Consider the following 26,497-nt stretch of genomic DNA (forward strand, 5'->3'; position numbering starts at 1 on the left):
GGGGGTTTTCATTTCTTATGAAGTCTCTCCCCATGTCACGTAAAACTTGCATTAAATAAACTTGTATGCTTTCCTCCTGTTGAGTTGTCTTCTGTCAACTGAAGCCACAGCCCTGCCATATAAAACCCTAAGAGGGTAACGATAAGCTTTTGTCCCCCAACCACTACAAGCCAAACCTAATTCCAGTTCAGCAGCCTTTGTCTCCAGGGATGACGTCAGTCTGCTTCCCTGTGTTAGAGAAAAGAGTCAGGCACATTACAGATGCAGTTACAAACTGAGAACAAGTCCAAGGAAAAGCCCTGGGCCTCATCTGACTGCTCTGCGTTCCCGCAAAGCGCAGCCCTGGGGTGGGCTCAGTGCCCGCGGCTTTGCGGAGGCAGCCCGTTTGCAGTTTCCAGCTGGTCCTCCTGAAAAGGGCAGACAACTCCCAAATGGCTTCTTCTCTCTCTGAGCTAGACCTTCCCTCCACAGAGAAGTCAAAGCAGGACTACCCTCCCTTCCAGGAATCTCTTCCTGAAACGAAACATCCTGTTAGAGCGGGGTCCTGTGACTCAGCCACCAGGGACCCTTCCCCACTAGACACTTTCTCTTTTCCACTTCTCCCGCAGCAGAGATGTCACTGTGCTCACACCACGGGAGAGTGAACATGAGTGGTGCTGGCCACAGCTCCTCACATGGTGCTGGAAGACGTATCAGTCCACCCCGGATGTGCACACACACACACACACACACACACACACACACACACACACACACATCATGAAGGCCCATATGCTTTTGTAACTCAGGGTCTTGATCCAGTCCTGAGTAAAACCTGAGGTCTTCTCACCCATCTGTTCTTGGTCCCTAGAGACCAAAAAAATATGACCAGACACTAACCTGAGCTAAGGGCAGTCTCCCAAATCCTGTGTCCGGGGGATCAAGGCAGGTAGCAGCCAGCTTGGCTGCTGCACTTTGGCCTGGTCTCCCGCCCGCTTCTCCATCCTGTCTGCTACATCTCGTGGTTGTCATGGGAACCTAGACCCCGGCTCCCCGCTAGCCCTGCCGCCCAAAGTTTAGGTTGACCAACCCTCCCGGTTAGTCGGGGAACAGAGGGGGTTCTCAGGACAAGCGGCAGCAGTGCCAAACCAAGAAGGTCCTAGGAAGATAAGGGTGAGTGGTCCCCTCCCAAACAAGGGTGATATAAATGAGGCTCCAGTGGCCAAAGGACAGGGGACGGAGGTTTGAGTGGTCAGATGGCCAACCGCATGCAGCGGTGTCAAGCAGGTCCCCTGTCAACCTAGCGGGAGATGATTTCACACAGATGTTAAAGGCTCCAACTTCCTGTACTTCCTGACCCTCCACCAAGTCTACTCCACATTTCACACCTCACAGGAGGCCATGTGGGAGGGAGCGGACACGTCAAGGGTCACCGCAGGTCTCTGTCGAGAGTTTTCTGTCCTGTTTCCCCCATGAGCTCCTGACATTTCACCCTCTCAGCCCACACCCCAAGCTCGACACTACCCCTGGCCCCTCGGGCCAACCTCAGCCCTCCTACAACTACCTGCTCCGTCAAGGACACGTACAAGAAGGGAATGTGCCCAACTTTGCCTCCCATGCCCTGCGTACAGAGGCTGTAATGGGTCCAGGGAGGGGGGGCAGGTTGATGTGGGCCTGGCTGCCCGCCCAGCACAGCCGCCTTGCCCGTGAAGACCCCGAGGGGCTGTGCGTGGGGGATGCGGTGAAGCTGTCTCACCCCCACCTGTCCACTGCTCACTGCACACTCTCCTCCGCCTCAGGGCCACGACAGGGCAGGGCCCCGTGGCCTTTCTCACTCCTTGTGGGAGCCCACGTTACCTGTCTACCTCACATGAGGGGATCAGTGCTTAGATGTGGCGCTGGGAACAGTGACCAAACCGACACTTGCTTTGAAAAAAGTTCTTTATTTGGCTTGTCCTATAATAAGAAAAGGCTAAGATATACACTACAGGCCAAAGAAGCTGGTTCATAAAAAGTCAGAAAAGAAATTCTATCTACAACAAGCGCTGCCGCTCCTAGTGTGCGGCTCACTGCTTCACGTGGGATTTTAGGTTCCAGCACCTGCTTGCCTGACGCTTTGTCCCGGCACCAAGTCTGTGTTTCTGGGAAACCCTGCTCCCATCTTTCTCACCCCCACCTCCACCCACCACTGTGCGCCTGGGCCAGAGTTGGGTGCTCTGGGTGCCAAGCTCTGGACACTGGTTCTCCCCTCCTCGTACGGGCTCAGGAGCGGGGGGCCCTGCGTCCGAGCATCGCGTGTGGTTCCCTGCTTCACATCCTAGAGCTCAGAGCAGGCCAACGGACACCAACGGGTGCTCCTCCCCAGTGCGAAGGCTGCTACGGCCAAGAGCACGACCAGGAAGACCCCAGCAAGGATGGTGGCACTGTGGTAGCTCCCCTGCGCATGGCCTCTCTTCCAGGTTCAACCTCTGGCCGGTCCTGCGAAAGGAGAGGGAGAGAAGTAGAGAGAAGTAAGGATGGGGGGTCCCAGGGCAGGGTGATGGCAATCAGAACTGTTTTGGTGGGCGGGGAAAAGAAGGGAGAGAAAAGAGTGCCTTCAGGAACTGAGGTCAGACCCCAAAGAGCAGCTGAGTGTCAGCCCTGGCAGACTTCACGGTGTCTTGTCAGCCAACAGGAGCAAAGAAGGTTTGTGAACAGGAAGTCAGAGCTGGGCTTTGGCATAATATATCTGGCTGAAGGCTCCCGATGGATGGGAGGAGAGTGAGTTGGGGCATTTGAGCCCATTTGGGAAATGGGTACAAAGGTCCCAGCAAGAGGGACACCGGCCTTAAGCTACCGCAGTGTCGGTAGGAAGAGAAGGAAAAGGAGAGACATGAACAGCGTCCCCATCGGCCGCCTTTGCCCCTCCCCCTGCCCTGCCTTCCTTCTCTCTTGTAGCTCCAGCCCCCATGGTGGGTACCATGCAGGGGACTTATGACTGCACTGTGTCCCCTCCTGCTGGAATGGAAGCTCCTCAGGGCAAGGATTTTGATGTATTTAGTTCTCTGTCTCCTGGCACATAATAGGTCTTCCAAAGATGCCTGGAATGTTGAATATGGGAGGGAAGAGCCTGGAAGCAGCCAGACTCCCAGGGGAGCGCCTGAATCTGGGCCCTGAGGGGAGCGAGCTGTCAAAGAGCCTCTGTGGGGTGAAGCCCTGTGACTGCTGGAGGATTTGTGACTAGTGCTGCCCCACATCTGCCCCTGTCACCAATGCCACCACACTTGTTGACCTGGCCCGGCCTGCACCAGAAATCATGGGAACCCCTCGGCAAACATTTCCTCGCCCACACGCACAACAGAACAGCACAGTGGGAAATCTGCTCCCCGTTCTAGGTGGGGAAAATGAAACGGCTTTTCCAGGATCAACCCCTGGGAGCCGTGAGAATAAACCAGTCCTGCCTGGATCTGCACGGCCCTGCCCAGACCCTGATCGCACTACTCCAGGGCTACAGTTTGTCATCATCATTATAAGTAATAACGTGATGATTAATGTTAACATTGGTGACAATAACGATAGTAACAAAATCACCGTTCTTTGTAGCCGGTGACTTATACCAGGCAGGGGCCAGAGCAGTGGAACTAATAGTATTTTGTGTAACCCTCTCAACAGTCCTAAGAGGTAAGTATTAACGTTTTTGTTTTATAGATGAGGAGTGTGAGGTTAGGTATTCAGAACCCAGAGGGTAAAAGTGTCAGGTGTTCTGTGTCCCACATTAGAACTGTCTTGACCAAACCCTACACGTGCATCCCCCACGGACCAGAAGCTCTCGGAAGAAGGTGAGAACCAGGTCTAGCTCCACTTCATATCGCGCACGGTAGCACAGGAGCCCTATTCGAGGGGAAACGGGACACCCACGGAAGCATCCCAAGTCCCCGTGGTTCACGGGCCTGGGCCCCGGCAGATGGCGGGGTGGGAAGATGGCCACCTACCCAGGCTCCTCTTCTCAGCGTGCGGGACCTGCAGCAGGATGGGTCCCAGGGCGACATCCACCTTCTCCTGGTAGGAGCCCACGCCCCTCTTGGCCCTCACGATGCAGCCTCTGCTGCAGCGGGACGAGGCATCGTACGCCCTGCACACGACCATCTTGCACTGCAGGTACACGGAAGGGAAGCGGCTCAGGAAGTGGAAGGAACTGAACTTGAAGCGGAGGACGTTGGGTGAGGGCTGCTGGTAGGATTGGTAGGTTTCATCCTTCACACACCTGCAGGAGGAGAGGAGTCACCGTCAGCTCTCAGCAAGGCGCTGCCTTCCTCACACCACCCACCCCATGGGCTGGGCGTCCTCCTCAGAGGGTGGCGGTCAGGGGACCGCCTGCTGCCTTCACAACATTCCTTGTGGACCACCTGCTGGGCATGCTCTTTGTGCGGCACCCCATCTCCTCCTTGGTTAATCCTTCCAACAGGCTGTGATATGGGCTCCACTACGCTCATTTGATGGCTGCAGAAACTGGTTCAGAGAGGTGCTATTGCCTGTCCAGAGTGATGCAGCTGGGACGGGGCAGAGCTGGCATCTCAACCTCCATCTGCTTCAGAAACAACGTTTTCCCACTACAGGCATGTCTTTTTAATATTAAGGCTTGCCTGGAGTTCAGTCACTTGGTCTAATTTTACTTTATAGCTAACCTGCTGGATGGCCACTCAGTTCTCCAGATGCCCAGAGAGGACAGCCTGGCTGGTTAAGCTTGAGCTACTGGGAGCCCAATCTGCCTCCCTTGAGCTCTGGGCTGGTTGTGTGTGAGTTATCAGGTAAAGGCTGAAGTCCACCCCATGAAGACACTCCTTACCCACTCCGGATGAGATCATAAGTCAAAGATGTAAAGTCATTGGGATCTGGTGACGCCACACAGGTGTCCACAAATAAGGCCAGGGAGGCGTTAGAATGGAGGATTTCAGCCTGAAGGTACAAATCCTGGTTCAGGTCCACATAGTATGGGCTGCTGGTCACGGGATATAAGAATGAAGGGGATGTATAAAAGGAAATGTTCACGTCAAAATTGCTGTATTGTATGTTCTTGATCTCGAGGGTGTCATTAGCAATGTACATCGTGTTAACCCAGGTGTTCTGGAGCATTTTGCAGCTGATGTGAATGAGGAGGTCCTTCCTCCTCTTGATGATGCCACTCGAAACAGCTGCTTTGAGGAAGTTGGAGTAGGTGATGGTATCATTATCCACCTGGGAGAGACAGGCAGGCGAGCAGAGTCAGGCAAACGTCACCTACTAAGGGAATCTCGTTGCTGGTTTGGGTGAGAATGAGACTGAAGTGACGCTGCAAGATTTCAAAACCCTCCCAGAACCACACAGAGATGGCACATGCCTATCACCATGGCTACTATTACCTGGGATGGATACACTTCACCAGCAAGACTCCCTCCTTTCACACATCCCCTTTCCTCTGCCATGTGATGGGGACCACAGTGTGTTGGTGCCTCCCAGGAGCTGCTGCTTATGGAAAGATGGGGGCGTCTGGATGACCCCCTACCCCTGCTGTATCACTAAGCAGAGTTTGGTCTCCATGGCTCAGGGCCCTTCTGGCTTGTTCTATTTCATTCTCGCTCTTGCTGGGAGAAATCAGGGGAGGCAGTCGTGGGAGGGGCTAGTGGGATTCGTTTTCACTGTGCTGTTCGGATGGGTCAGTAGTTATTGCAGTTTGGTGTCTGAAGCTGCCGGAGCCTGAAGCAACAGAGATCCAGAGTTATGGCTGCGGCAGGTCTCTGACCTTTGGGGCAGGAAATTCCCCAGAGGCTCATATGGACAACAAGGTGGTGGTATGTGTGTGTGTGGGGGGGTTGGAATGGGGGCCATGGCAATGCTGGAGCACTTCCTGTCACGCTTTGCTTCTCCACTCCCCAAACCACAGGACCATTTCCTGCTGTGCCTTTCATGAAGCAGCAAATTCATAAGAATGTTGGTCTCTATGCTGTTTGATGTGCCTAACGTCTCATAAGAGTGACCTTTCCAGAGACAAGAGTCTCACACCTGGTGGTCTGTAAACATTTCAAGGAAAGGGTGATGTCTAAGCATCTCTCTCTTCCCAGGGCTTGGTGTAGTGTTAACTATAGCATCAGTAGCATCAATAAAGATCCATGGAATGGAGGAAAGGTCCAGGGGACAGAAGTCCAGCAAAAGTACTTGTGATGAAAGAAGGGTGGTGCCAGGAGCAACCAGCCCAAATGGCCAAGAGGACACAGGTGAGCAAATGCCCCTGGAAGCCCCATGGTCATGATCATCTGGCCGCAGGTGAGGTGAGCACAAGAGCAGCATCTCCAGTTGGAGACTGGGCGTGGCGCACTCTTTCCCTCCCACATGCTGTGATGGTCATAAGCAAACTTGTCCTTGCCTGGTACGAGTTCCCACCAGCCGTGGGTGCCTCTGCAAGGACAGGCACAAAAATAACACCATAGTGGCCTCAATAGAAGCCCTAAAATGTAAGACAACCTTACTCTTAAAAAAAAAAAAAGAATAGCAAGTTTGTCATTGAGTGACATTTAGTCATATGCGCTGTCAGGAGCAAAAGTTCATTCCTGGCCATTTGGGAGATTAGACAAGTTCCCTTCTGAAGCCAGCACTTGTACAACCTAAATATAATTATTCTTTAGAGCAGCGTGTGTTGGAGAGGCTTTCACTTCATGTCTGAAGTTGCAAAATTCAGCTCTGAGTTTGTCCCTTCCAGAAAGACATGTGAAAAGAGGAAAGTTTAACAACTATCTAAAGTGGTCTTGCCACCCTGGGACCCTTGTCTACTCTCTGACCGTGGGTTTCCCTTTTCTCCCGTCAGAGGGAGGCTCTGGCCTGCAGGGGACGCCAGAGCCCGCACTTTGGACTCATGTCTGGCAAAGGGCCTAGGATGGGCTCTACGCCTCCATTCCTTCATGGGAAGTACACTGTGTTTTCTGCTTTTATATTTTCTTAAAAAAGGGGGGGGGGGCTTTATATTGGAGTGCCAGTGGTTATCGCAATAAACCATATAAATGTTGCCACCTTGTTACTCCTTCAAAGACAAGCTGAGGTGCCTTCAATTGAACTCTGTACATTCACATGAAAGTGTTCTTGAATCCACATTTGCCTGTGGTTTCCATGGTCAAGCTAGATTCTGAATGCACGCCAAACAATGAAAGTGGGGTGCAGGTTTATTTCTTGATCATCAGAAGTTGTTCTGATTTTAAATTAAAATTCATTATTAGACGTCTGCTCAGTGTGCAAGGCACTTGGGATGGAGTGGGAGTCTGGCAGACATGTCAACGGCTATCCCACAGAGACTCGGCCTCTTCCGCCTGGCATCCCACTCCTGTGGTGGGGAGACCTCGCCTATTCAGACACACGAGCCAACGTTTGTCAGACGCCCACTAAACGGGGCACCTGGAGGAGATGCAGAAAGTCCCAGCTACGCATCATACCGTCCTGCCTTTGAATCCCGGCTCCACAGTTCGTGATCATGTGGCCTTGGGCAAGTGGCTTAACCTCTGCAAGCTTCTGTTTCCTCACAATTAAATGGGAATAGAAGTTGTCTCGAGAATTTTGAAAGTCTTGTGGAACTCTTAGTTCAGTGCCTGGCACTCATGCTAGCCCTTAATAATCTGATTACAAAGGCTTAGGCTCCACGCCAGGGGCACTGGCAGTTGCACAGGTGAATGAAACGTCGGCCTGCCCTGGAGGCACGGTTTGCTAGGGGAACAGGTATGTAGACAAGCAGAGGAATCAGAATGTAGCCTGTGCTGCCCACCACCAGCCAGAGTAGAAGACCAGGGCTGGCCCGTGGCTTTGGCAGCTCCTACTGGAGATGAAGGGACACAGATAGGATGGCTCAGATGTCAGAGGCTCCAGGCTGCATATTTGGAACTGGGAGGGGTGGTCACCTTTGGTAGACTGATTCCCACTGACTGAACTCAGGACAAACCAGAATCCAACACGACTGGTTGACAGGGCGAAATGTAAAATCCAGGTCCGCTAGAACGTTTGCAGGGCGTGACTCATCTGTACCCTTCTCTGCATATAAGCCTCCCTGACCCACTCAGCTCCTATCAGAAGGAGATCTGGTGTCTGTAGGGACTGTCCAATGGGAGCTGGGGGGCCACAGTGGCAACTGCAGACCCTCGGGCCCGGGCACCCACCTGTGGCTGACAGGCCCATCTGGTTAGCTAAACGAGTGTCCCCTCCCTCTCTCACGGTTCCTTGTGACCTTGCCAGATAATGAACAGTACCCTCATAGCACCTAGCTTGGCACGCGGCAAATGTACGGTACGTCTTTGGTGACGGGCAAAGCCTCTGATCGCGTGTGTCACACACATTGTACGTAGTTGAGCATTTTGTGCTGTATATTTACTGCTGTCCTAAACCTAATAAAAGTATTTGCGCTGTGTCTGTTCCCTGACAGACAAAATCTTGAAGTGATTACTTAGGTGTCAGCCAAAAATTCAGAACTTAGAGTGCAGAATTTAAAATGAATTTACATAAAATTAAATGCAACAACTCTAAGTTTACCATTCGGTGGGGTTTGACAGTAAAAGACTCAACACTCTCATTAATTCAAACAGCTCCATCCTGCCCCTTTGCAGGCAGTGCCCTCCCGCCAGGTCGGCTCACTATCGTACACAAATTTCATAGAAATGACATCACAGGGTGGGTAATCTTGCATGCCTGGCTTCTTTCACTCAGTGCCACATTTTTGAGATTCTCAGAGTCTGGCGTTGGCCCTACCGCTTCCTGGCTAAGTAGCTTTAAGCAACCTGCTTGACGCCTCAAAGCCCAGTCTCCCTGTTTTTCAAGTAGGATGACAATGAGGGGAGACTTGCATCATCTTGGTGGGGATTTGGGGGAGTTTGACACAGACTAATCTCAGTGTCTGCCACTTGTAGGGTGACGGGATTAAGGAGTTTCCTGGGACATGAGACTTCTCCATACTAAAATCTGCAAAGTCCCAGGTCAACCGAGACAACTGGTCACCCCAGGTGGAGACAGCTCAACAAATGATAGCTGCAGAGGCCAATTCACTGTGAAGCTAATGAAACTTAAGCTTCAGGGCCCCCCTGCCCAGGCTCTTCCGGGGCTCAGCAATGCACTGGCACAGCCATGTGTTTTTGTAAGATTTCTAAAACTAAGATATGCTTGCATTCTTTCCATGAATGAGGCACCTGTCTCTCTTGCCCACCCCAGCACCAACCTGTAGAAGCTCCAGGCCCTTCAGAACCTGGAGCTGCCCCTGGGAGCTGCTATCGCTCTTGCCAAAGTGATAGCAGCCTGCCAGGCACCCTCTCTGGTGGACAATGTGGGAAAACCTCCTCCCCACTGACTTTCCTTCCTTCTATTTGGACATGGCTGCAGCTACGCCATGGCACCAAGGGACGGATTTATATCTTCAGCCCGATTACATTCTGGTTATACCATACTCATGTTTTCTGGGTCCCCGGAATTCACAAAGCACAGCGCAGGGCACTGTAAGAAAGCTGGCTCAGCAGGAGGGAGAGGGAGAAGCTCCAGGCTTACCTGCTGGATGGTGCCACAGCCGGAGTAGGGAACTGTGAAGGTCACCTGGCTCGAAGCAATCTGGGGCTGACACTGGTAGTTCCTGTTCCAGCCGGGAATGACAAGGTCTCTGGCAGAGTAGCCCAGGGACAGGAGGTAGCCCACGCTCACGCTGGCTCGCATGTGATTCTGCAGGCAAAGCAGCTCTGGGGGCCAAGGGTAGACAGTGCGGTCAGTGTCAGCGCCCCCCCAAGCCCACAGAAAGGTGCAGAGATTGAGATGGCTGGCAGATGGTCTGCCTGCGGACACGGCTCACCACCACGCCAGGTGCCCTGGGGCTCAAGGCAGTTTCACTCTCGTGAGACCCCTCGAGGGCACAGGGGCTAGGATTCCTCTGATGGAGAAGTGAAGGCAGGGTGTGAAACCAGCAACATATTTTGCCAAGTTGCCGCTTATCCATATAGTGAAGTAACGCTCGGGTGGAATTGCGGGGATGTCGGAAAATCAACATCCTTAGCTATGGACCTAAACATAGGTCCTTTAGCTAAGGGGCAGGTCGGTGCTTAAAATCCTGACCTCAAAGGGAGCCAGTACCTCAGCACGCCCGGCCCCTGGCCAATCTGTACATCAGTCCACTTAACAGCTCAAACCGTGGCCATCAGCCTCTGCTGGACGTGGCTGAGTGACCAGCTCAGATCATCTTCAGGCAGCAGCCGAATGTGCTAGGTCTCAGGACAAGGTCACAGTGTCCCACACGCTGGGAAGGCCACAAGGCCTCAAGCCAGGTGATCCCCTCTGCCCTTGGCACTGACATCTCACTATCTGTTGAAAGCATCACCTTGCCCTTCTACTTCATCTCTGCTGACCACGGAAAGGCCAACGTGCCACCCATCGGCCATGTCTGGGAGCCAGAGTCCCAAGACCCACTGCTCTTGGCCCCTTTCTGCACCAGATAGAGCCTTGGTGACCTGAAAAGGCGGCCATCATTTCTCATTTCACAGCCACGGGAAGGCTGAGCAGCAGAAGTCACTCTGAGGGGCCCCACCCAGACGGACGGGGACTTACTTGTGCTCCCATTGAAAAGTCTGGAGTAGTATTCAGCCTGGAACCCTCTCTTCGTGACGCTGCCATCGCTGATGAAGCGAATGGACATGAAGTTGGACGACGAGGTGAAGGAGCCCCTTGCCCCATCACAAACCCGGGCGAGCAGAGGGGAACTGTGGTAAGGGCCGTCAAACACTTCAATATAATCGTAGTTACAGCCGCCTTCAAGCCTGCAGAGACACAACACACAGTTCTGGCTTCACTTTTAACCAGGATTTGATGCAGGGGGTCACATCTCCGTGACAGGCATCACACCTCTAAGACAGAAACTCTGACAAAATTAATTGAAAGTAATAGATTTCCTTTTTTTTTTTTTTTTTTTTTTTTTTAATAAACTTATTTATTTATTTATTAATTTCTGGCTGTGTTGGGTCTTCGTTTCTGTGCGAGGGCTTTCTCTAGCCGCGGCGAGCGGGGGCCACTCTTCATCGCGGTGCGCGGGCCTCCCACCATCACGGCCTCTCCCGTTGCGGAGCACAGGCTCCAGACGCGCAGGCTCAGTAATTGTGGCTCACGGGCCCAGTCTCTCCGCGGCATGTGGGATCTTCCCAGACCAGGACTCGAGCCCGTGTCCCCCGCACCGGCAGGCAGACTCCCAACCACTGCGCCACCAGGGAAGCCCTAGATTTCCTTTTTTTATTGAAGTATAGTTGATGTACAATATTATACAAGTTACGGGTGTACAATATAGTGATTCACAATGTTTAAAGGTTATACTCCATTTATAGTTATTATAAAATATTGGCTATGTTCCCTGCGTTGTATTGATACAATGTATCCTTGTAGCTTATTTTATACATAACAGTTTCTACCTCTTAATCCCCTCCCCCTGTACTGTCCCTCCTCCAATCCCTCTCCCCACTGGTAACCACCAGTTTTTGAGACTTTCTTAAATCGGGCGGAGATTCATCTTCCCATGACCTCCATACATGGTTCTAGCCCTGCCTTTTGGGGTCACACATATGAGATCTACAGCCCCTCTCCTGACAGCCTTTTGCATCACGTGAGAAAGGATCACATCCTACCTTAGACTTTTTCTTTGATCAAAAAGACCCCAGTTTCCCATAGAATTTTTTAAAATCCATGAATTCATAGGGATAGAAACAAATAATTGAACAAAAAAATACTGGGCAAGTCAAATAGCCTCTCTGCAGCTCAGGTTTCTTATTTACAAAGGTGAAATCTCCCTACCCATGTATACTGAAGAAAGCTGTCGTGAGGCTCAAACAATGTTAATATATGGAAAAGTGCTTCATAAAATGTCACAAATGGTGGTCGTTGTTATTAAGATGCTGACTCAGAACCAGTCACGGTCAACCTTTCTCCAAAGGATTTCATACAGTCCCCACAATCCAGTACGAATTGTAACGATGAAGAAATTAAAATAATATTGTACCTTTCACAAAACCCCACACAAATTTCCAAGGCAGAGACTCCCAAGACCACTGCAACCAGGAATCAAGAGAGAAAACTATTTTGTTCAGTGGTGGCTGTTAGAGGAGAAATTACGGTACCCCCTTCCCAGGACTCTAGAAACTACTGGTGACTCGCTGTGGTCACCCCCCTCCTTGAACCAATCATGTATCACTGTCGTGCTGATGAAGTCTCCTCCACTTGAAACAAGGATTCCCACTCTTCATTGGATGAGGAACAGATAACCTAACCTCTGCTGCAGGGATTTCTCCTCCTCTGCCCGAAACTCACCCAAAAAAAGGAGAGAGTAGAGCGAAAAGGGTTCAGAAAAACTGGTGTGGTTGTTAATAGGATTCTTCTTCTTATTACTCCTAACAATTATTATTGTTATTATTATTATTACTATTATAATAATTATTGTAATAGTAATAATTATTAGTACTCCTAACTATAATCCCTCCCACTGGATAACATCGTCCAAGTATTTTCATATATTTCTCTCTTGTGACCCTCCCAGTAACCAGCAAGGGTAGGAGAGCAGTTATTTTATTCTCCTCTCTTGAGGCTAAGGTGAATTAAGTGATTTCCCATGGTCACACAGGAAATTAGTGACATAGGTGCAACTTGAAACCAGGGCTCTGGTCCTGGTGCCACCTCTGTGCTCAGTCGAAAATGGAACCCATAAGAAAAAATGTCAACGGGGCCAACATCTCTTTTGAAGTGCTAGGTGCCATTTATCCCCTTCTACAGTGTCTGCAAGGTCCCTCACACACACTTACTGGACATCTCTGAAGACCACAGTCACACGGTAGTTGTTTTGAACTTCAATGTCCCACACACACTTGGCGTTGTTTGGATAGTTCCCAGGGTAGAATGGGCTGAAGAAGCTCCCTGAAGATTGGGACAGGAAGCCTCCGCAGGTATAATTTGCTGTTGGGATAAAATGGAAACACTGATGACCTACAGTGCACACTGCACAGTCACCTGGGGGAGAGTTTTTAAACAATTCCCAAGACAGAAACCCACCAGGAGGTGCCTAGACCCAAACTACACACTGATGGTCAGTGGGGTGCCCCTCCACAGAGGATGGACTCAGGGCAACCATCTCCTCGTCATTCTCCTCGTCCCTCCCCAGTGTCACTGTTACCGAGGAGAAGGGAAAGGGGACTTGTCAGGGAGCTCAGAACTTACTGGCTGGGCGGGTGAGGTTGTAAACAGGATCTGTTGACAAAGAGAAAACATAATGATCAGTTTCCTGGTACCCTTGACACAACTGTTTAGTCCTTGCTGGCTCTGTGCCTGGAAATGTGCCAACCCTGGGTTCACAGTGAATGCTGGATACAGGCCTTGCCCTCAGGGACCACACAGCCTAGAGGAGAGGATGGAAAAGAGCCAATCCCAGCGTCATGGGCTGGGACTGTGGTGGAGCTGCCTCTGTGAGATCAGCAAGAAGATCATTTGGGGGATTGCTCTCAACATGAAGGATTCTTTAACAGACACACGTTTGTAAGACTGCTACTCAGTCATGCTTCTAACACGGTCACAGTTGTCCATGGGATGACTGGGACAGTTATTTTCATCCAAAATGACCAGAGGAAACAATCTTTTTCTTCCACAGTCTCTCTGAATGAACACGGGCAGCAGGAGGTGACAGGAGACCAGAGGGGCCCTCCAGTCCAAGAGGAGTGACAGCCATGGTCTTGGCGATTCAGCTGGTCACTGAAACGGATTCCAGAGTCCTCAGAGGGAAATCAGTCCCTAGGAGGGGTATGCTCTCCTCCTTCTATTTCTGGACACCTGAGAGGGTAGGATTCCAGAGAGGAGTCTTGGGGTGGGCTGCAGGGACTCACCTGGGGTAGTAGAACTGATCTGTGCAGCTGCAAGAAAGAGGAAACATGATCAGCCTCAGCACCCAGTATGTGCTGCAACAAACCCATCAGGTTCCTGAGAGAGAGATGCTGAGTGCCTGGCCCCTACCCTCCAGGGCGTGAGAAGGGCGGCCTGGGAGATGCCCAGGAGAGCTGAGTAGAAAACCTCAAACTCATCTACCAATCAGTCTCCACAATAAAAAAGGTTTTTGCGGAATTTGTTGTTACAACTTGTATTCACCCTTCTCTGCCCTGGTGGTCCAGTAAGGAAGGTGCTACACCAGACCCAAGAAATTCAGGGACCAAGGTACACGGGTGATGCCTTCAGGGAAACTGCCCATCTTTCAGGGAAGTTCAGTGTGAGAGGAGCTCAGCACCAAGACCCCTTTTCGGGAGAAGACCACAGTAAAATAGAAGCTCAATGACTTGGAAGCCAAGCTGAGCAGATGACACTGGCGGCCTCGTGGTGCCCACAGTTGTGGGAGTTCCAACAGCTGTGGGAACTGCTCTACAGGCAGCCAGACCGAGGGGTCCAGGCAGCCCTACATCAGCCTCACAGCTTTTATGGGCCCACTGAGGCAGCAAGACTGAGGGGTCCAGTTCGAAGTTCAAATCCCATGTGTGATCTGTCAGGCCCGACCGTAGGTGATGACAAGGCTGTGCCCGGCAGGCCACACAGGGGCCACTGCCCTGCACACGGCAGACCTGGTGCCCAGACAGTGCATCCCACTTCCCTGGAGGGGCTACCGTCCAGGGCTCAGCAACCAAACCCTGGGCCACCTGCAGTCCTAGGCCATGACCTCCATTCACAGACCTCCTGACAGAACTAGCCTCTTTTGCCTCTGGCTTGCACTGTGGCATGGAGAAAATGGCTTCAAGTCACTTTCAGTTTGGTTCTTTGTTCTAATTCACCAGCTACATGCCTGGTAGCTTGTCAGAAAGCTCACACTAATTCTTAGCAGAGAGACAACGTGATTTAAGGAGGCGAGAAATGTAGAAAATGCTTTGAGAGGGGATCAGAGGGTCAGAAGGAAACCACACCCCCAGAGAGGGACACCCAGCTTATTTGAGACCAACCTGAGCAGACGACACTGGCGTCCTCACTGTGTCCACAGTTGTGTGTGTTCCAGCCACGGTGAGGGCAGCTCCACAGGTAGCTCTCGTGCCCCGAGCAGCCCACGTCGTCCAGGATGATGGGCCCAGAGCCCTGACCGTACCGGGCATTTCCTGGGGCCGACGTGGCCCGGCCACAGCCCAGCTGTCTGCAGACCACGTTGGCGTCGTTGGTGTCCCAGCTGTCGTCACACACGGTGCCCCAGGAGCCTCGGTACAGGACCTCCACGCGGCCCTGACACCTGTCACTTCCATTCACCAGCCTCAGGGCCAAACCTGATTCAGTTCCTGGAAGGAGACGGGAAAATGCACTCTCCTGTGTCTTCCGGAGGAAGAGGTCCGGAGGACTCAACGAGGTTCAGAATCCTTCCAGGGAAAGACTTCTGAGATCAAGCTAATGTTTTCCTTCCGGAGGACCTGACTGAGCCTGGCCATCATCATTTATCCTCACGGGGCTGTTTGATAGGACCCTTGGCTGTGGACTGAGCGACGCATGTTCTCTGATGGGTTCCCCACAAGGCCCAGCATTCAGTGGCTGATCCCAGCCTTGGGATGGAGGTGGGAAGAGGGGAAGCCCGCAGCCTGAGTCCCCAGGGACCACTGGGATGAACTTGAGCCCCTGCAGCAGGAGACCACCAGAGACAGCTTCCCAGACCCCGCCAAGCAGCCACCTACAGATGTTCACTCCCACATGGGAACCCACTCCATCAGGCCCAAGTGTATTCTGAAGACTACTTTTCACTGAGCACTCACTCATGGCATTTTCAAACCCCAAACTTAAGCTGACTCTTGAACAAGCCATGCACCCGCTGAAAATCATCAGAGCACATGGACATGATTAGGGAGAAGGCATCTATTGGTAGCAGGCTGTTCAGAGTCCTTCCAGGGCTTGTCCGCTGAAGAGCTACAAAAAAAACCAGACTCTCTCGCCTCCTGGGCTGTAGACCTCTGGCTGACAACTGCCCCTTGGCAGGAAGCAAGCTGACAGTGAAGTCCATAAACATAAGACAATAGAGGTAAGAAAAGTGCAGGGGAAAAGCTCTACTGGAACTTCTGGATCCTGCTCTACCTGAAGACCACCTCTTAGCTATAGAAGTCATTGCGGCCCCCTCTCCCACCCCCAACTCAAGAGAGTGTGAGTTGGGATCCTATCACTTGGCAACAAAAGCATTCTCAGTCATGTATGCCACAACTGGGAGGTGAAGGTTCTCCATAACTCTGGCACGCTAAAGGAACCCTCCACATTAGATGAGGTGGTGAGCTCAGAGGCTCCAACCAAGAGTCAGGAACTGCACCCAGGCCTGATGACTGGAGCGTTACGGCAGGATCCACGTGATGCTTACCATAGGCAGGAGTTGCGGAAGTCCACCAACCTGAAGGGAAGACACAGCAGGATTAGAAAGAAGGTGTCTAGAGTCAAGGTCGGTCTAGTGCCCTGTCACTCACATCGGGGAAAGGAGGGTCTGAGAATCTCCACTGCCTGGGGGAGGAAGAGGCCTTTGCTGAAGGCTTGCCGTGAGCCAGATCATGCCCTCAAATGTCCTCGGCATGGCGATGAGGCGCCTCACTCCACAAGAGCAATTTGCTCGCTCTCCTGACTGAGTGCTCTCTGGGGAAAGTAGCCCTTTTGGACTCCGCGGGGGGTGGGGGACCTGAAACAGCCCTGTTCTCCCCGCACACATAACTCTCGGTCTAGACAATGCTTTCGAGCAGAAATGAGCCCAGGACAGGCCTCCCTGTCACCCAAAGCTCTGGGGAGACACTGTGTAGCCACAATGTCCTGAAATCGCAGAGCCAGACCCGAGGATCCTTGTGCTAGGGCTCCTCTGGAAGCGTCTGCTCGCTCTAGGGTGACCAGAGCAGGTACTGAGAGGTGGAAAACGTCCACTCGCCCCACCTGGGGCTCCTGGCTGGAGCCTGTGGCGGTGAGTGGGGAGGGAGGGGACACCCCGGAGTCAAGAGGCAGCAGGACTCACCTGGCAGGAGCGTGGACTGGGGCCTGTCACCTGGGAGAGAGAGAAGGCAGATCAGACACCTTGCACAGAAGGGGCACTACATGGGCAAAGGGGGACGACGCTGAGCAGGTGAGACGCTCGGTCCATGCCTGTGCCCTGCCACGCAGGGTGGGACCTCTGCCATCCTCACCCCCCAAAAATGCTCCTCCTGACAGGTCCAGGCAGCCCAGCATCCCTTATTTCCAAAGTCAAGGTGATTAGCTCTGTGTCTAGATGACCGAGTGGACCCAAACCAGTCATCAGCCTCACAGCTTTTATGGGCCCACTGAGGAAGCAAGACTGAGGGGTCCAGTTCGAAGTTCAAATCCCATGTGTGATCTGTCAGGCCCGACCGTAGGTGATGACAAGGCTGTGCCCGGCAGGACACCCAGGGACCAGTGCCCTGCACACGGCAGACCCGGTGCCCAGACAGTGCATCCCAGTTCCCTGGAGGGGCTACCGTCCAGGGCTCAGGAGCCAAACACTGGGCCACCTGCAGTCCTAGGCCCTGACTTCCATTCACAGACCTCCTGACAGAACTAGCCTCTTTTGCCTCTGGCTTGCACTGTGGCATGGAGAAAATGGCTTCAAGTCACTTTCAGTTTGGTTCTTTGTTCTAATTCACCAGCTACATGCCTGGCAGCTGGTCAGAAAGCTCACACTAATTCTTAGCAGAGAGACAGGGTGATTTAAGGAAGCGAGAAATGTAAACATGCTTAGAAGTGATTCAGAATGTCAGAAGGAAACGGCACCCCCAGAGAGGGACACGCAGCTTATTTGAGACCAACCTGAGCAGACGACACTGGCGTCCTCGCTGTGTCCACAGTTGTGTGTGTTCCAGCCACTGTGAGGGCAGCTCCACAGGTAGCTCTCGTGCCCCGAGCAGCCCACGTCGTCCAGGATGATGGGCCCTGAGCCCTGACCGTACCGGGCATTTCCTGGGGCCGACGTGGCCCAGCCACAGCCCAGCTGCCTGCAGACCACGTTGGCGTCGTTGGTGTCCCAGCCGTCGTCACACACGGTGCCCCAGGAGCCTCGGTACAGGACCTCCACGCGGCCCTGACACCTGTCACCTCCATTCACCAGCCTCAGGGCCAAACCTGATTCAGTTCCTGGAAGGAGACGGGAAAATGCACTCTCCTGTGTCTTCCGGAGGAAGAGGTCCGGAGGACTCAACGAGATTCAGAATCCTTCCAGGGAAAGAGTTCTGAGATCAAGCTAATGTTTTCCTTCCGGAGGACCTGACTGAGCCTGGCCATCATCATTTATCCTCACGGGGCTGTTTGATAGGACCCTTGGCTGTGGACTGAGCGACGCATGTTCTCTGATGGGTTCCCCACAAGGCCCAGCATTCAGTGGCTGATCCCAGCCTTGGGATGGAGGTGGGAAGAGGGGAAGCCCGCAGCCTGAGTCCCCAGGGACCACTGGGATGAACTTGAGCCCCTGCAGCAGGAGACCACCAGAGACAGCTTCCCAGACCCCGCCAAGCAGCCACCTACAGATGTTCACTCCCACATGGGAACCCACTCCATCAGGCCCAAGTGTATTCTGAAGACTACTTTTCACTGAGCACTCACTCATGGCATTTTCAAACCCCAAACTTAAGCTGACTCTTGAACAAGCCATGCACCCGCTGAAAATCATCAGAGCACATGGACATGATTAGGGAGAAGGCATCTATTGGTAGCAGGCTGTTCAGAGTCCTTCCAGGGCTTGTCCGCTGAAGAGCTACAAAAAAAACCAGACTCTCTCGCCTCCTGGGCTGTAGACCTCTGGCTGACAACTGCCCCTTGGCAGGAAGCAAGCTGACAGTGAAGTCCATAAACATAAGACAATAGAGGTAAGAAAAGTGCAGGGGAAAAGCTCTACTGGAACTTCTGGATCCTGCTCTACCTGAAGACCACCTCTTAGCTATAGAAGTCATTGCGGCCCCCTCTCCCACCCCCAACTCAAGAGAGTGTGAGTTGGGATCCTATCACTTGGCAACAAAAGCATTCTCAGTCATGTATGCCACAACTGGGAGGTGAAGGTTCTCCATAACTCTGGCACGCTAAAGGAACCCTCCACATTAGATGAGGTGGTGAGCTCAGAGGCTCCAACCAAGAGTCAGGAACTGCACCCAGGCCTGATGACTGGAGCGTTACGGCAGGATCCACGTGATGCTTACCATAGGCAGGAGTTGCGGAAGTCCACCAACCTGAAGGGAAGACACAGCAGGATTAGAAAGAAGGTGTCTAGAGTCAAGGTCGGTCTAGTGCCCTGTCACTCACATCGGGGAAAGGAGGGTCTGAGAATCTCCACTGCCTGGGGGAGGAAGAGGCCTTTGCTGAAGGCTTGCCGTGAGCCAGATCATGCCCTCAAATGTCCTCGGCATGGCGATGAGGCGCCTCACTCCACAAGAGCAATTTGCTCGCTCTCCTGACTGAGTGCTCTCTGGGGAAAGTAGCCCTTTTGGACTCCGCGGGGGGTGGGGGACCTGAAACAGCCCTGTTCTCCCCGCACACATAACTCTCGGTCTAGACAATGCTTTCGAGCAGAAATGAGCCCAGGACAGGCCTCCCTGTCACCCAAAGCTCTGGGGAGACACTGTGTAGCCACAATGTCCTGAAATCGCAGAGCCAGACCCGAGGATCCTTGTGCTAGGGCTCCTCTGGAAGCGTCTGCTCGCTCTAGGGTGACCAGAGCAGGTACTGAGAGGTGGAAAACGTCCACTCGCCCCACCTGGGGCTCCTGGCTGGAGCCTGTGGCGGTGAGTGGGGAGGGAGGGGACACCCCGGAGTCAAGAGGCAGCAGGACTCACCTGGCAGGAGCGTGGACTGGGGCCTGTCACCTGGGAGAGAGAGAAGGCAGATCAGACACCTTGCACAGAAGGGGCACTACATGGGCAAAGGGGGACGACGCTGAGCAGGTGAGACGCTCGGTCCATGCCTGTGCCCTGCCACGCAGGGTGGGACCTCTGCCATCCTCACCCCCCAAAAATGCTCCTCCTGACAGGTCCAGGCAGCCCAGCATCCCTTATTTCCAAAGTCAAGGTGATTAGCTCTGTGTCTACATGACCGAGTGGACCCAAACCAGTCATCAGCCTCACAGCTTTTATGGGCCCACTGAGGCAGCAAGACTGAGGGGTCCAGTTCGAAATTCAAATCCCATGTGTGATCTGTCAGGCCCGACCGTAGGTGATGACAAGGCTGTGCCCGGCAGGCCACACAGGGGCCACTGCCCTGCACACGGCAGACCTGGTGCCCAGACAGTGCATCCCGGTTCCCTGGAGGGGCTACCGTCCAGGGCTCAGGAACCAAACCCTGGGCCACCTGCAATGCTAGGCCATGACCTCCATTCACAGACCTCCTGACAGAACTAGCCTCTTTTGCCTCTGGCTTGCACTGTGGCATGGAGAAAATGGCTTCAAGTCACTTTCAGTTTGGTTCTTTGTTCTAATTCACCAGCTACATGCCTGGCAGCTGGTCAGAAAGCTCACACTAATTCTTAGCAGAGAGACAGGGTGATTTAAGGAAGCGAGAAATGTAAACATGCTTAGAAGTGATTCAGAATGTCAGAAGGAAACGGCACCCCCAGAGAGGGACACGCAGCTTATTTGAGACCAACCTGAGCAGACGACACTGGCGTCCTCGCTGTGTCCACAGTTGTGTGTGTTCCAGCCACTGTGAGGGCAGCTCCACAGGTAGCTCTCGTGCCCCGAGCAGCCCACGTCGTCCAGGATGATGGGCCCTGAGCCCTGACCGTACCGGGCATTTCCTGGGGCCGACGTGGCCCAGCCACAGCCCAGCTGCCTGCAGACCACGTTGGCGTCGTTGGTGTCCCAGCCGTCGTCACACACGGTGCCCCAGGAGCCTCGGTACAGGACCTCCACGCGGCCCTGACACCTGTCACCTCCATTCACCAGCCTCAGGGCCAAACCTGATTCAGTTCCTGGAAGGAGACGGGAAAATGCACTCTCCTGTGTCTTCCGGAGGAAGAGGTCCGGAGGACTCAACGAGATTCAGAATCCTTCCAGGGAAAGAGTTCTGAGATCAAGCTAATGTTTTCCTTCCGGAGGACCTGACTGAGCCTGGCCATCATCATTTATCCTCACGGGGCTGTTTGATAGGACCCTTGGCTGTGGACTGAGCGACGCATGTTCTCTGATGGGTTCCCCACAAGGCCCAGCATTCAGTGGCTGATCCCAGCCTTGGGATGGAGGTGGGAAGAGGGGAAGCCCGCAGCCTGAGTCCCCAGGGACCACTGGGATGAACTTGAGCCCCTGCAGCAGGAGACCACCAGAGACAGCTTCCCAGACCCCGCCAAGCAGCCACCTACAGATGTTCACTCCCACATGGGAACCCACTCCATCAGGCCCAAGTGTATTCTGAAGACTACTTTTCACTGAGCACTCACTCATGGCATTTTCAAACCCCAAACTTAAGCTGACTCTTGAACAAGCCATGCACCCGCTGAAAATCATCAGAGCACATGGACATGATTAGGGAGAAGGCATCTATTGGTAGCAGGCTGTTCAGAGTCCTTCCAGGGCTTGTCCGCTGAAGAGCTACAAAAAAAACCAGACTCTCTCGCCTCCTGGGCTGTAGACCTGTGGCTGACAACTGCCCCTTGGCAGGAAGCAAGCTGACAGTGAAGTCCATAAACATAAGACAATAGAGGTAAGAAAACTGCAGGGGAAAAGCTCTACTGAAACTTCTGGATCCAGCTCTACCTGAAGACCGACCACCTCTTAGCTATGGAAGTCACTGCGGCCCCCTCTCCCACCCCCAACTCAAGAGAGTGTGAGTTGGGATCCTATCACTTGGCAACAAAAGCATTCTCAGTCATGTATGCCACAACTGGGAGGTGAAGGTTCTCCATAACTCTGGCACGTGAAAGGAACCCTCCACATTAGATGAGGTGGTGAGCTCAGAGGCTCCAACCAAGAGTCAGGAACTGCACCCAGGCCTGATGACTGGAGCGTTACGGCAGGATCCACGTGATGCTTACCATAGGCAGGAGTTGCGGAAGTCCACCAACCTGAAGGGAAGACACAGCAGGATTAGAAAGAAGGTGTCTAGAGTCAAGGTCGGTCTAGTGCCCTGTCACTCACATCGGGGAAAGGAGGGTCTGAGAATCTCCACTGCCTGGGGGAGGAAGAGGCCTTTGCTGAAGGCTTGCCGTGAGCCAGATCATGCCCTCAAATGTCCTCGGCATGGCGATGAGGCGCCTCACTCCACAAGAGCAATTTGCTCGCTCTCCTGACTGAGTGCTCTCTGGGGAAAGTAGCCCTTTTGGACTCCGCGGGGGGTGGGGGACCTGAAATAGCCCTGTTCTCCCCGCACACATAACTCTCGGTCTAGACAATGCTTTTGAGCAGAAATGAGCCCAGGACAGGCCTCCCTGTCACCCAAAGCTCTGGGGAGACACTGTGTAGCCACAATGTCCTGAAATCGCAGAGCCAGACCCGAGGATCCTTGTGCTATGGCTCCTCTGGAAGCGTCTGCTCGCTCTAGGGTGACCAGGGCAGGTGCTGAGAGGTGGAAAACGTCCACTCGCCCCACCTGGGGCTCCTGGCTAGAGCCTGTGGCGGTGAGTGGGGAGGGAGGGGACACCCCGGAGTCAAGAGGCAGCAGGACTCACCTGGCAGGAGCGTGGACTGGGGCCTGTCACCTGGGAGAGAGAGAAGGCAGATCAGACACCTTGCACAGAAGGGGCACGACACGGGCAAAGGGGGACGACGCTGAGCAGGTGAGACGCTCGGTCCATGCCTGTGCCCTGCCACGCAGGGTGGGACCTCTGCCATCCTCACCCCCCAAAAATGCTCCTCCTGACAGGTCCAGGCAGCCCAGCATCCCTTATTTCCAATGTCAAGGTGATTAGCTCTGTGTCTACATGACCGAGTGGACCCAAACCAGTCATCAGCCTCACAGCTTTTATGGGCCCACTGAGGCAGCAAGACTGAGGGGTCCAGTTCGAAATTCAAATCCCATGTGTGATCTGTCAGGCCCGACCGTAGGTGATGACAAGGCTGTGCCCGGCAGGCCACACAGGGGCCACTGCCCTGCACACGGCAGACCTGGTGCCCAGACAGTGCATCCCGGTTCCCTGGAGGGGCTACCGTCCAGGGCTCAGGAACCAAACCCTGGGCCACCTGCAATGCTAGGCCATGACCTCCATTCACAGACCTCCTGACAGAACTAGCCTCTTTTGCCTCTGGCTTGCACTGTGGCATGGAGAAAATGGCTTCAAGTCACTTTCAGTTTGGTTCTTTGTTCTAATTCACCAGCTACATGCCTGGCAGCTGGTCAGAAAGCTCACACTAATTCTTAGCAGAGAGACAGGGTGATTTAAGGAAGCGAGAAATGTAAACATGCTTAGAAGTGATTCAGAATGTCAGAAGGAAACGGCACCCCCAGAGAGGGACACGCAGCTTATTTGAGACCAACCTGAGCAGACGACACTGGCGTCCTCGCTGTGTCCACAGTTGTGTGTGTTCCAGCCACTGTGAGGGCAGCTCCACAGGTAGCTCTCGTGCCCCGAGCAGCCCACGTCGTCCAGGATGATGGGCCCTGAGCCCTGACCGTACCGGGCATTTCCTGGGGCCGACGTGGCCCAGCCACAGCCCAGCTGCCTGCAGACCACGTTGGCGTCGTTGGTGTCCCAGCCGTCGTCACACACGGTGCCCCAGGAGCCTCGGTACAGGACCTCCACGCGGCCCTGACACCTGTCACCTCCATTCACCAGCCTCAGGGCCAAACCTGATTCAGTTCCTGGAAGGAGACGGGAAAATGCACTCTCCTGTGTCTTCCGGAGGAAGAGGTCCGGAGGACTCAATGAGGTTCAGAATCCTTCCAGGGAAAGACTTCTGAGATCAAGCTAATGTTTTCGTTCCGGAGGACCTGACTGAGCCTGGCCATCATCATTTATCCTCACGGGGCTGTTTGATAGGACCCTTGGCTGTGGACTGAGCGACGCATGTTCTCTGATGGGTTCCCCACAAGGCCCAGCATTCAGTGGCTGATCCCAGCCTTGGGATGGAGGTGGGAAGAGGGGAAGCCCGCAGCCTGAGTCCCCAGGGACCACTGGGATGAACTTGAGCCCCTGCAGCAGGAGACCACCAGAGACAGCTTCCCAGACCCCGCCAAGCAGCCACCTTCAGATGTTCACTCCCACATGGGAACCCACTCCATCAGGCCCAAGTGTATTCTGAAAACTACTTTTCACTGAGCACTCACTCATGGCATTTTCAAACCCCAAACTTAAGCTCACTCTTGAACAAGCCATGCACCCGCTGAAAATCATCAGAGCACATGGACATGATTAGGGAGAAGGCATCTATTGGTAGCAGGCTGTTCAGAGTCCTTCCAGGGCTTGTCCGCTGAAGAGCTACAAAAAAAACCAGACTCTCTCGCCTCCTGGGCTGTAGACCTCTGGCTGACAACTGCCCCTTGGCAGGAAGCAAGCTGACAGTGAAGTCCATAAACATAAGACAATAGAGGTAAGAAAAGTGCAGGGGAAAAGCTCTACTGGAACTTCTGGATCCTGCTCTACCTGAAGACCACCTCTTAGCTATAGAAGTCATTGCGGCCCCCTCTCCCACCCCCAACTCAAGAGAGTGTGAGTTGGGATCCTATCACTTGGCAACAAAAGCATTCTCAGTCATGTATGCCACAACTGGGAGGTGAAGGTTCTCCATAACTCTGGCACGCTAAAGGAACCCTCCACATTAGATGAGGTGGTGAGCTCAGAGGCTCCAACCAAGAGTCAGGAACTGCACCCAGGCCTGATGACTGGAGCGTTACGGCAGGATCCACGTGATGCTTACCATAGGCAGGAGTTGCGGAAGTCCACCAACCTGAAGGGAAGACACAGCAGGATTAGAAAGAAGGTGTCTAGAGTCAAGGTCGGTCTAGTGCCCTGTCACTCACATCAGGGAAAGGAGGGTCTGAGAATCTCCACTGCCTGGGGGAGGAAGAGGCCTTTGCTGAAGGCTTGCCGTGAGCCAGATCATGCCCTCAAATGTCCTCGGCATGGCGATGAGGCGCCTCACTCCACAAGGGCAATTTGCTCGCTCTCCTGACTGAGTGCTCTCTAGGGAAAGTATCCCTTTTGGACTCCGCGGGGGGTGGGGGACCTGAAATAGCCCTGTTCTCCCCGCACACATAACTCTCGGTCTAGACAATGCTTTCGAGCAGAAATGAGCCCAGGACAGGCCTCCCTGTCACCCAAAGCTCTGGGGAGACACTGTGTAGCCACAATGTCCTGAAATCGCAGAGCCAGACCCGAGGATCCTTGTGCTATGGCTCCTCTGGAAGCGTCTGCTCGCTCTAGGGTGACCAGGGCAGGTGCTGAGAGGTGGAAAACGTCCACTCGCCCCACCTGGGGCTCCTGCTTGGAGTCTGTGGAGGTGAGCGGGGAGGGGGGGGACACCCCGGAGTCAAGAGTCAGCAGGACTCACCCGGCAGGAGCGTGGACTGGGGCCGGGAAGCTGGGAGAGAGAGAAGGCAGATCAGACACCTTGCACAGAAGGGGCACAACAGGGGCAAAGGGGGATGAGGACGACACAAGGACACCGCTTCATGTCTCTCTTGAGGTCACACGTCTAAGGCAGGTTCCAGACTCACACCATTTCTAATGGCCACAGTTCCCCGGGAAGGGGGTCACTTTGAACATGGCCATGAGTTAACCTTCATCACAGGGAAAAGAACAGAGACTTTCCTTCCCCAAGCCCAGGCTGCCAGAACCTCAGGCTCTACTGGCTGACCTCCCAGCTCTCCTACTTGGGGTACCCCCAGGGGGGTTTACGGGACCTCTGATGTCCACAGGCTGAAAGGTCATGGTTCCCGTATAGTGAAAAGAAATCAGTGTGGCCTCATATGGGCTCAGGAAAGGGCACAGACAAGGTGGCCCCCTCAACAGGTATGCAGCTGCCTCTGCAGGCTGTGCAGCCAGAGACCCAAGACCCTAGCCTGACCAGCGGTCAGCATGCATTGGTGAGGACCACATGGTGGGCTCTGAGCATGGGCAATAAGACCCTCTTGGAGACAGAACACCAAGCTCCATCTTGGAGCTCCTTGGAGATGCCTCTGCAGGTTGATTCCTCCCCTCTCTCAGAGTCAAGGTCCATGGAAGAGATACCTTTTCAGGCCTGAGGCCTTGTTCAGAAGTCCCCACCCTTGAAAGCTGAGCACCCCCATCTCTTACACCTTCTGCCCCTCTTCTGGATCAGAGATGGACCTCTGGGTGCAGTAAGGTAATGAGCCCACAGGGATCCCACATAACAAACTTTACCTTCTGCTGCACTTGCTGTTGAGGGTTCCTCTGTGACAAACAAAGCTACAGAGTGGAGAGAAGGAAAGGTCATTTGATGTTGGCTCTCCTCCGGGAGGGCTGACCCTCTGCACCTTGGCTCAGAAAAGGGGCTGGATGCAAAGATCTGGAAGCCCTGCCCACTACCCAAAGGCTGTCTTCCTTGTGAAGCAGAACCCATCTCTCTGTCACTCTGTCAGCCCTCATTCAATGCTGGAGGCCACCAGGGACATT

At 53.6% G+C, this 26,497-nt stretch overlaps 1 protein-coding gene across 1 annotated transcript in view; it reads right to left on the reverse strand.

Moving 5' to 3' along the window:
* Positions 1-1,912: 1,912 nt before the first annotated feature.
* Positions 1,913-26,497, reverse strand: part of DMBT1 (deleted in malignant brain tumors 1) — a 39,377-nt gene continuing 14,792 nt past the window's right edge. Inside the window, 20 exon segments of the mRNA XM_036828173.1 lie at positions 1,913-2,456; positions 3,951-4,222; positions 4,805-5,193; positions 9,502-9,686; positions 10,546-10,754; positions 12,777-12,927; positions 13,189-13,218; positions 13,848-13,874; positions 14,943-15,266; positions 16,322-16,351; positions 16,955-16,984; positions 17,761-18,084; positions 19,140-19,169; positions 19,773-19,802; positions 20,579-20,902; positions 21,962-21,991; positions 22,595-22,624; positions 23,401-23,752; positions 25,180-25,187; positions 25,413-25,442. Coding sequence (XP_036684068.1) covers positions 2,356-2,456; positions 3,951-4,222; positions 4,805-5,193; positions 9,502-9,686; positions 10,546-10,754; positions 12,777-12,927; positions 13,189-13,218; positions 13,848-13,874; positions 14,943-15,266; positions 16,322-16,351; positions 16,955-16,984; positions 17,761-18,084; positions 19,140-19,169; positions 19,773-19,802; positions 20,579-20,902; positions 21,962-21,991; positions 22,595-22,624; positions 23,401-23,752; positions 25,180-25,187; positions 25,413-25,442 — 2,906 coding nt within the window. The 3' untranslated portion in view covers positions 1,913-2,355.

This window comes from Balaenoptera musculus, chromosome 16 (assembly GCF_009873245.2).
Source record: "Balaenoptera musculus isolate JJ_BM4_2016_0621 chromosome 16, mBalMus1.pri.v3, whole genome shotgun sequence".
In the NCBI taxonomy this organism is placed as follows: domain Eukaryota; kingdom Metazoa; phylum Chordata; class Mammalia; order Artiodactyla; family Balaenopteridae; genus Balaenoptera; species Balaenoptera musculus.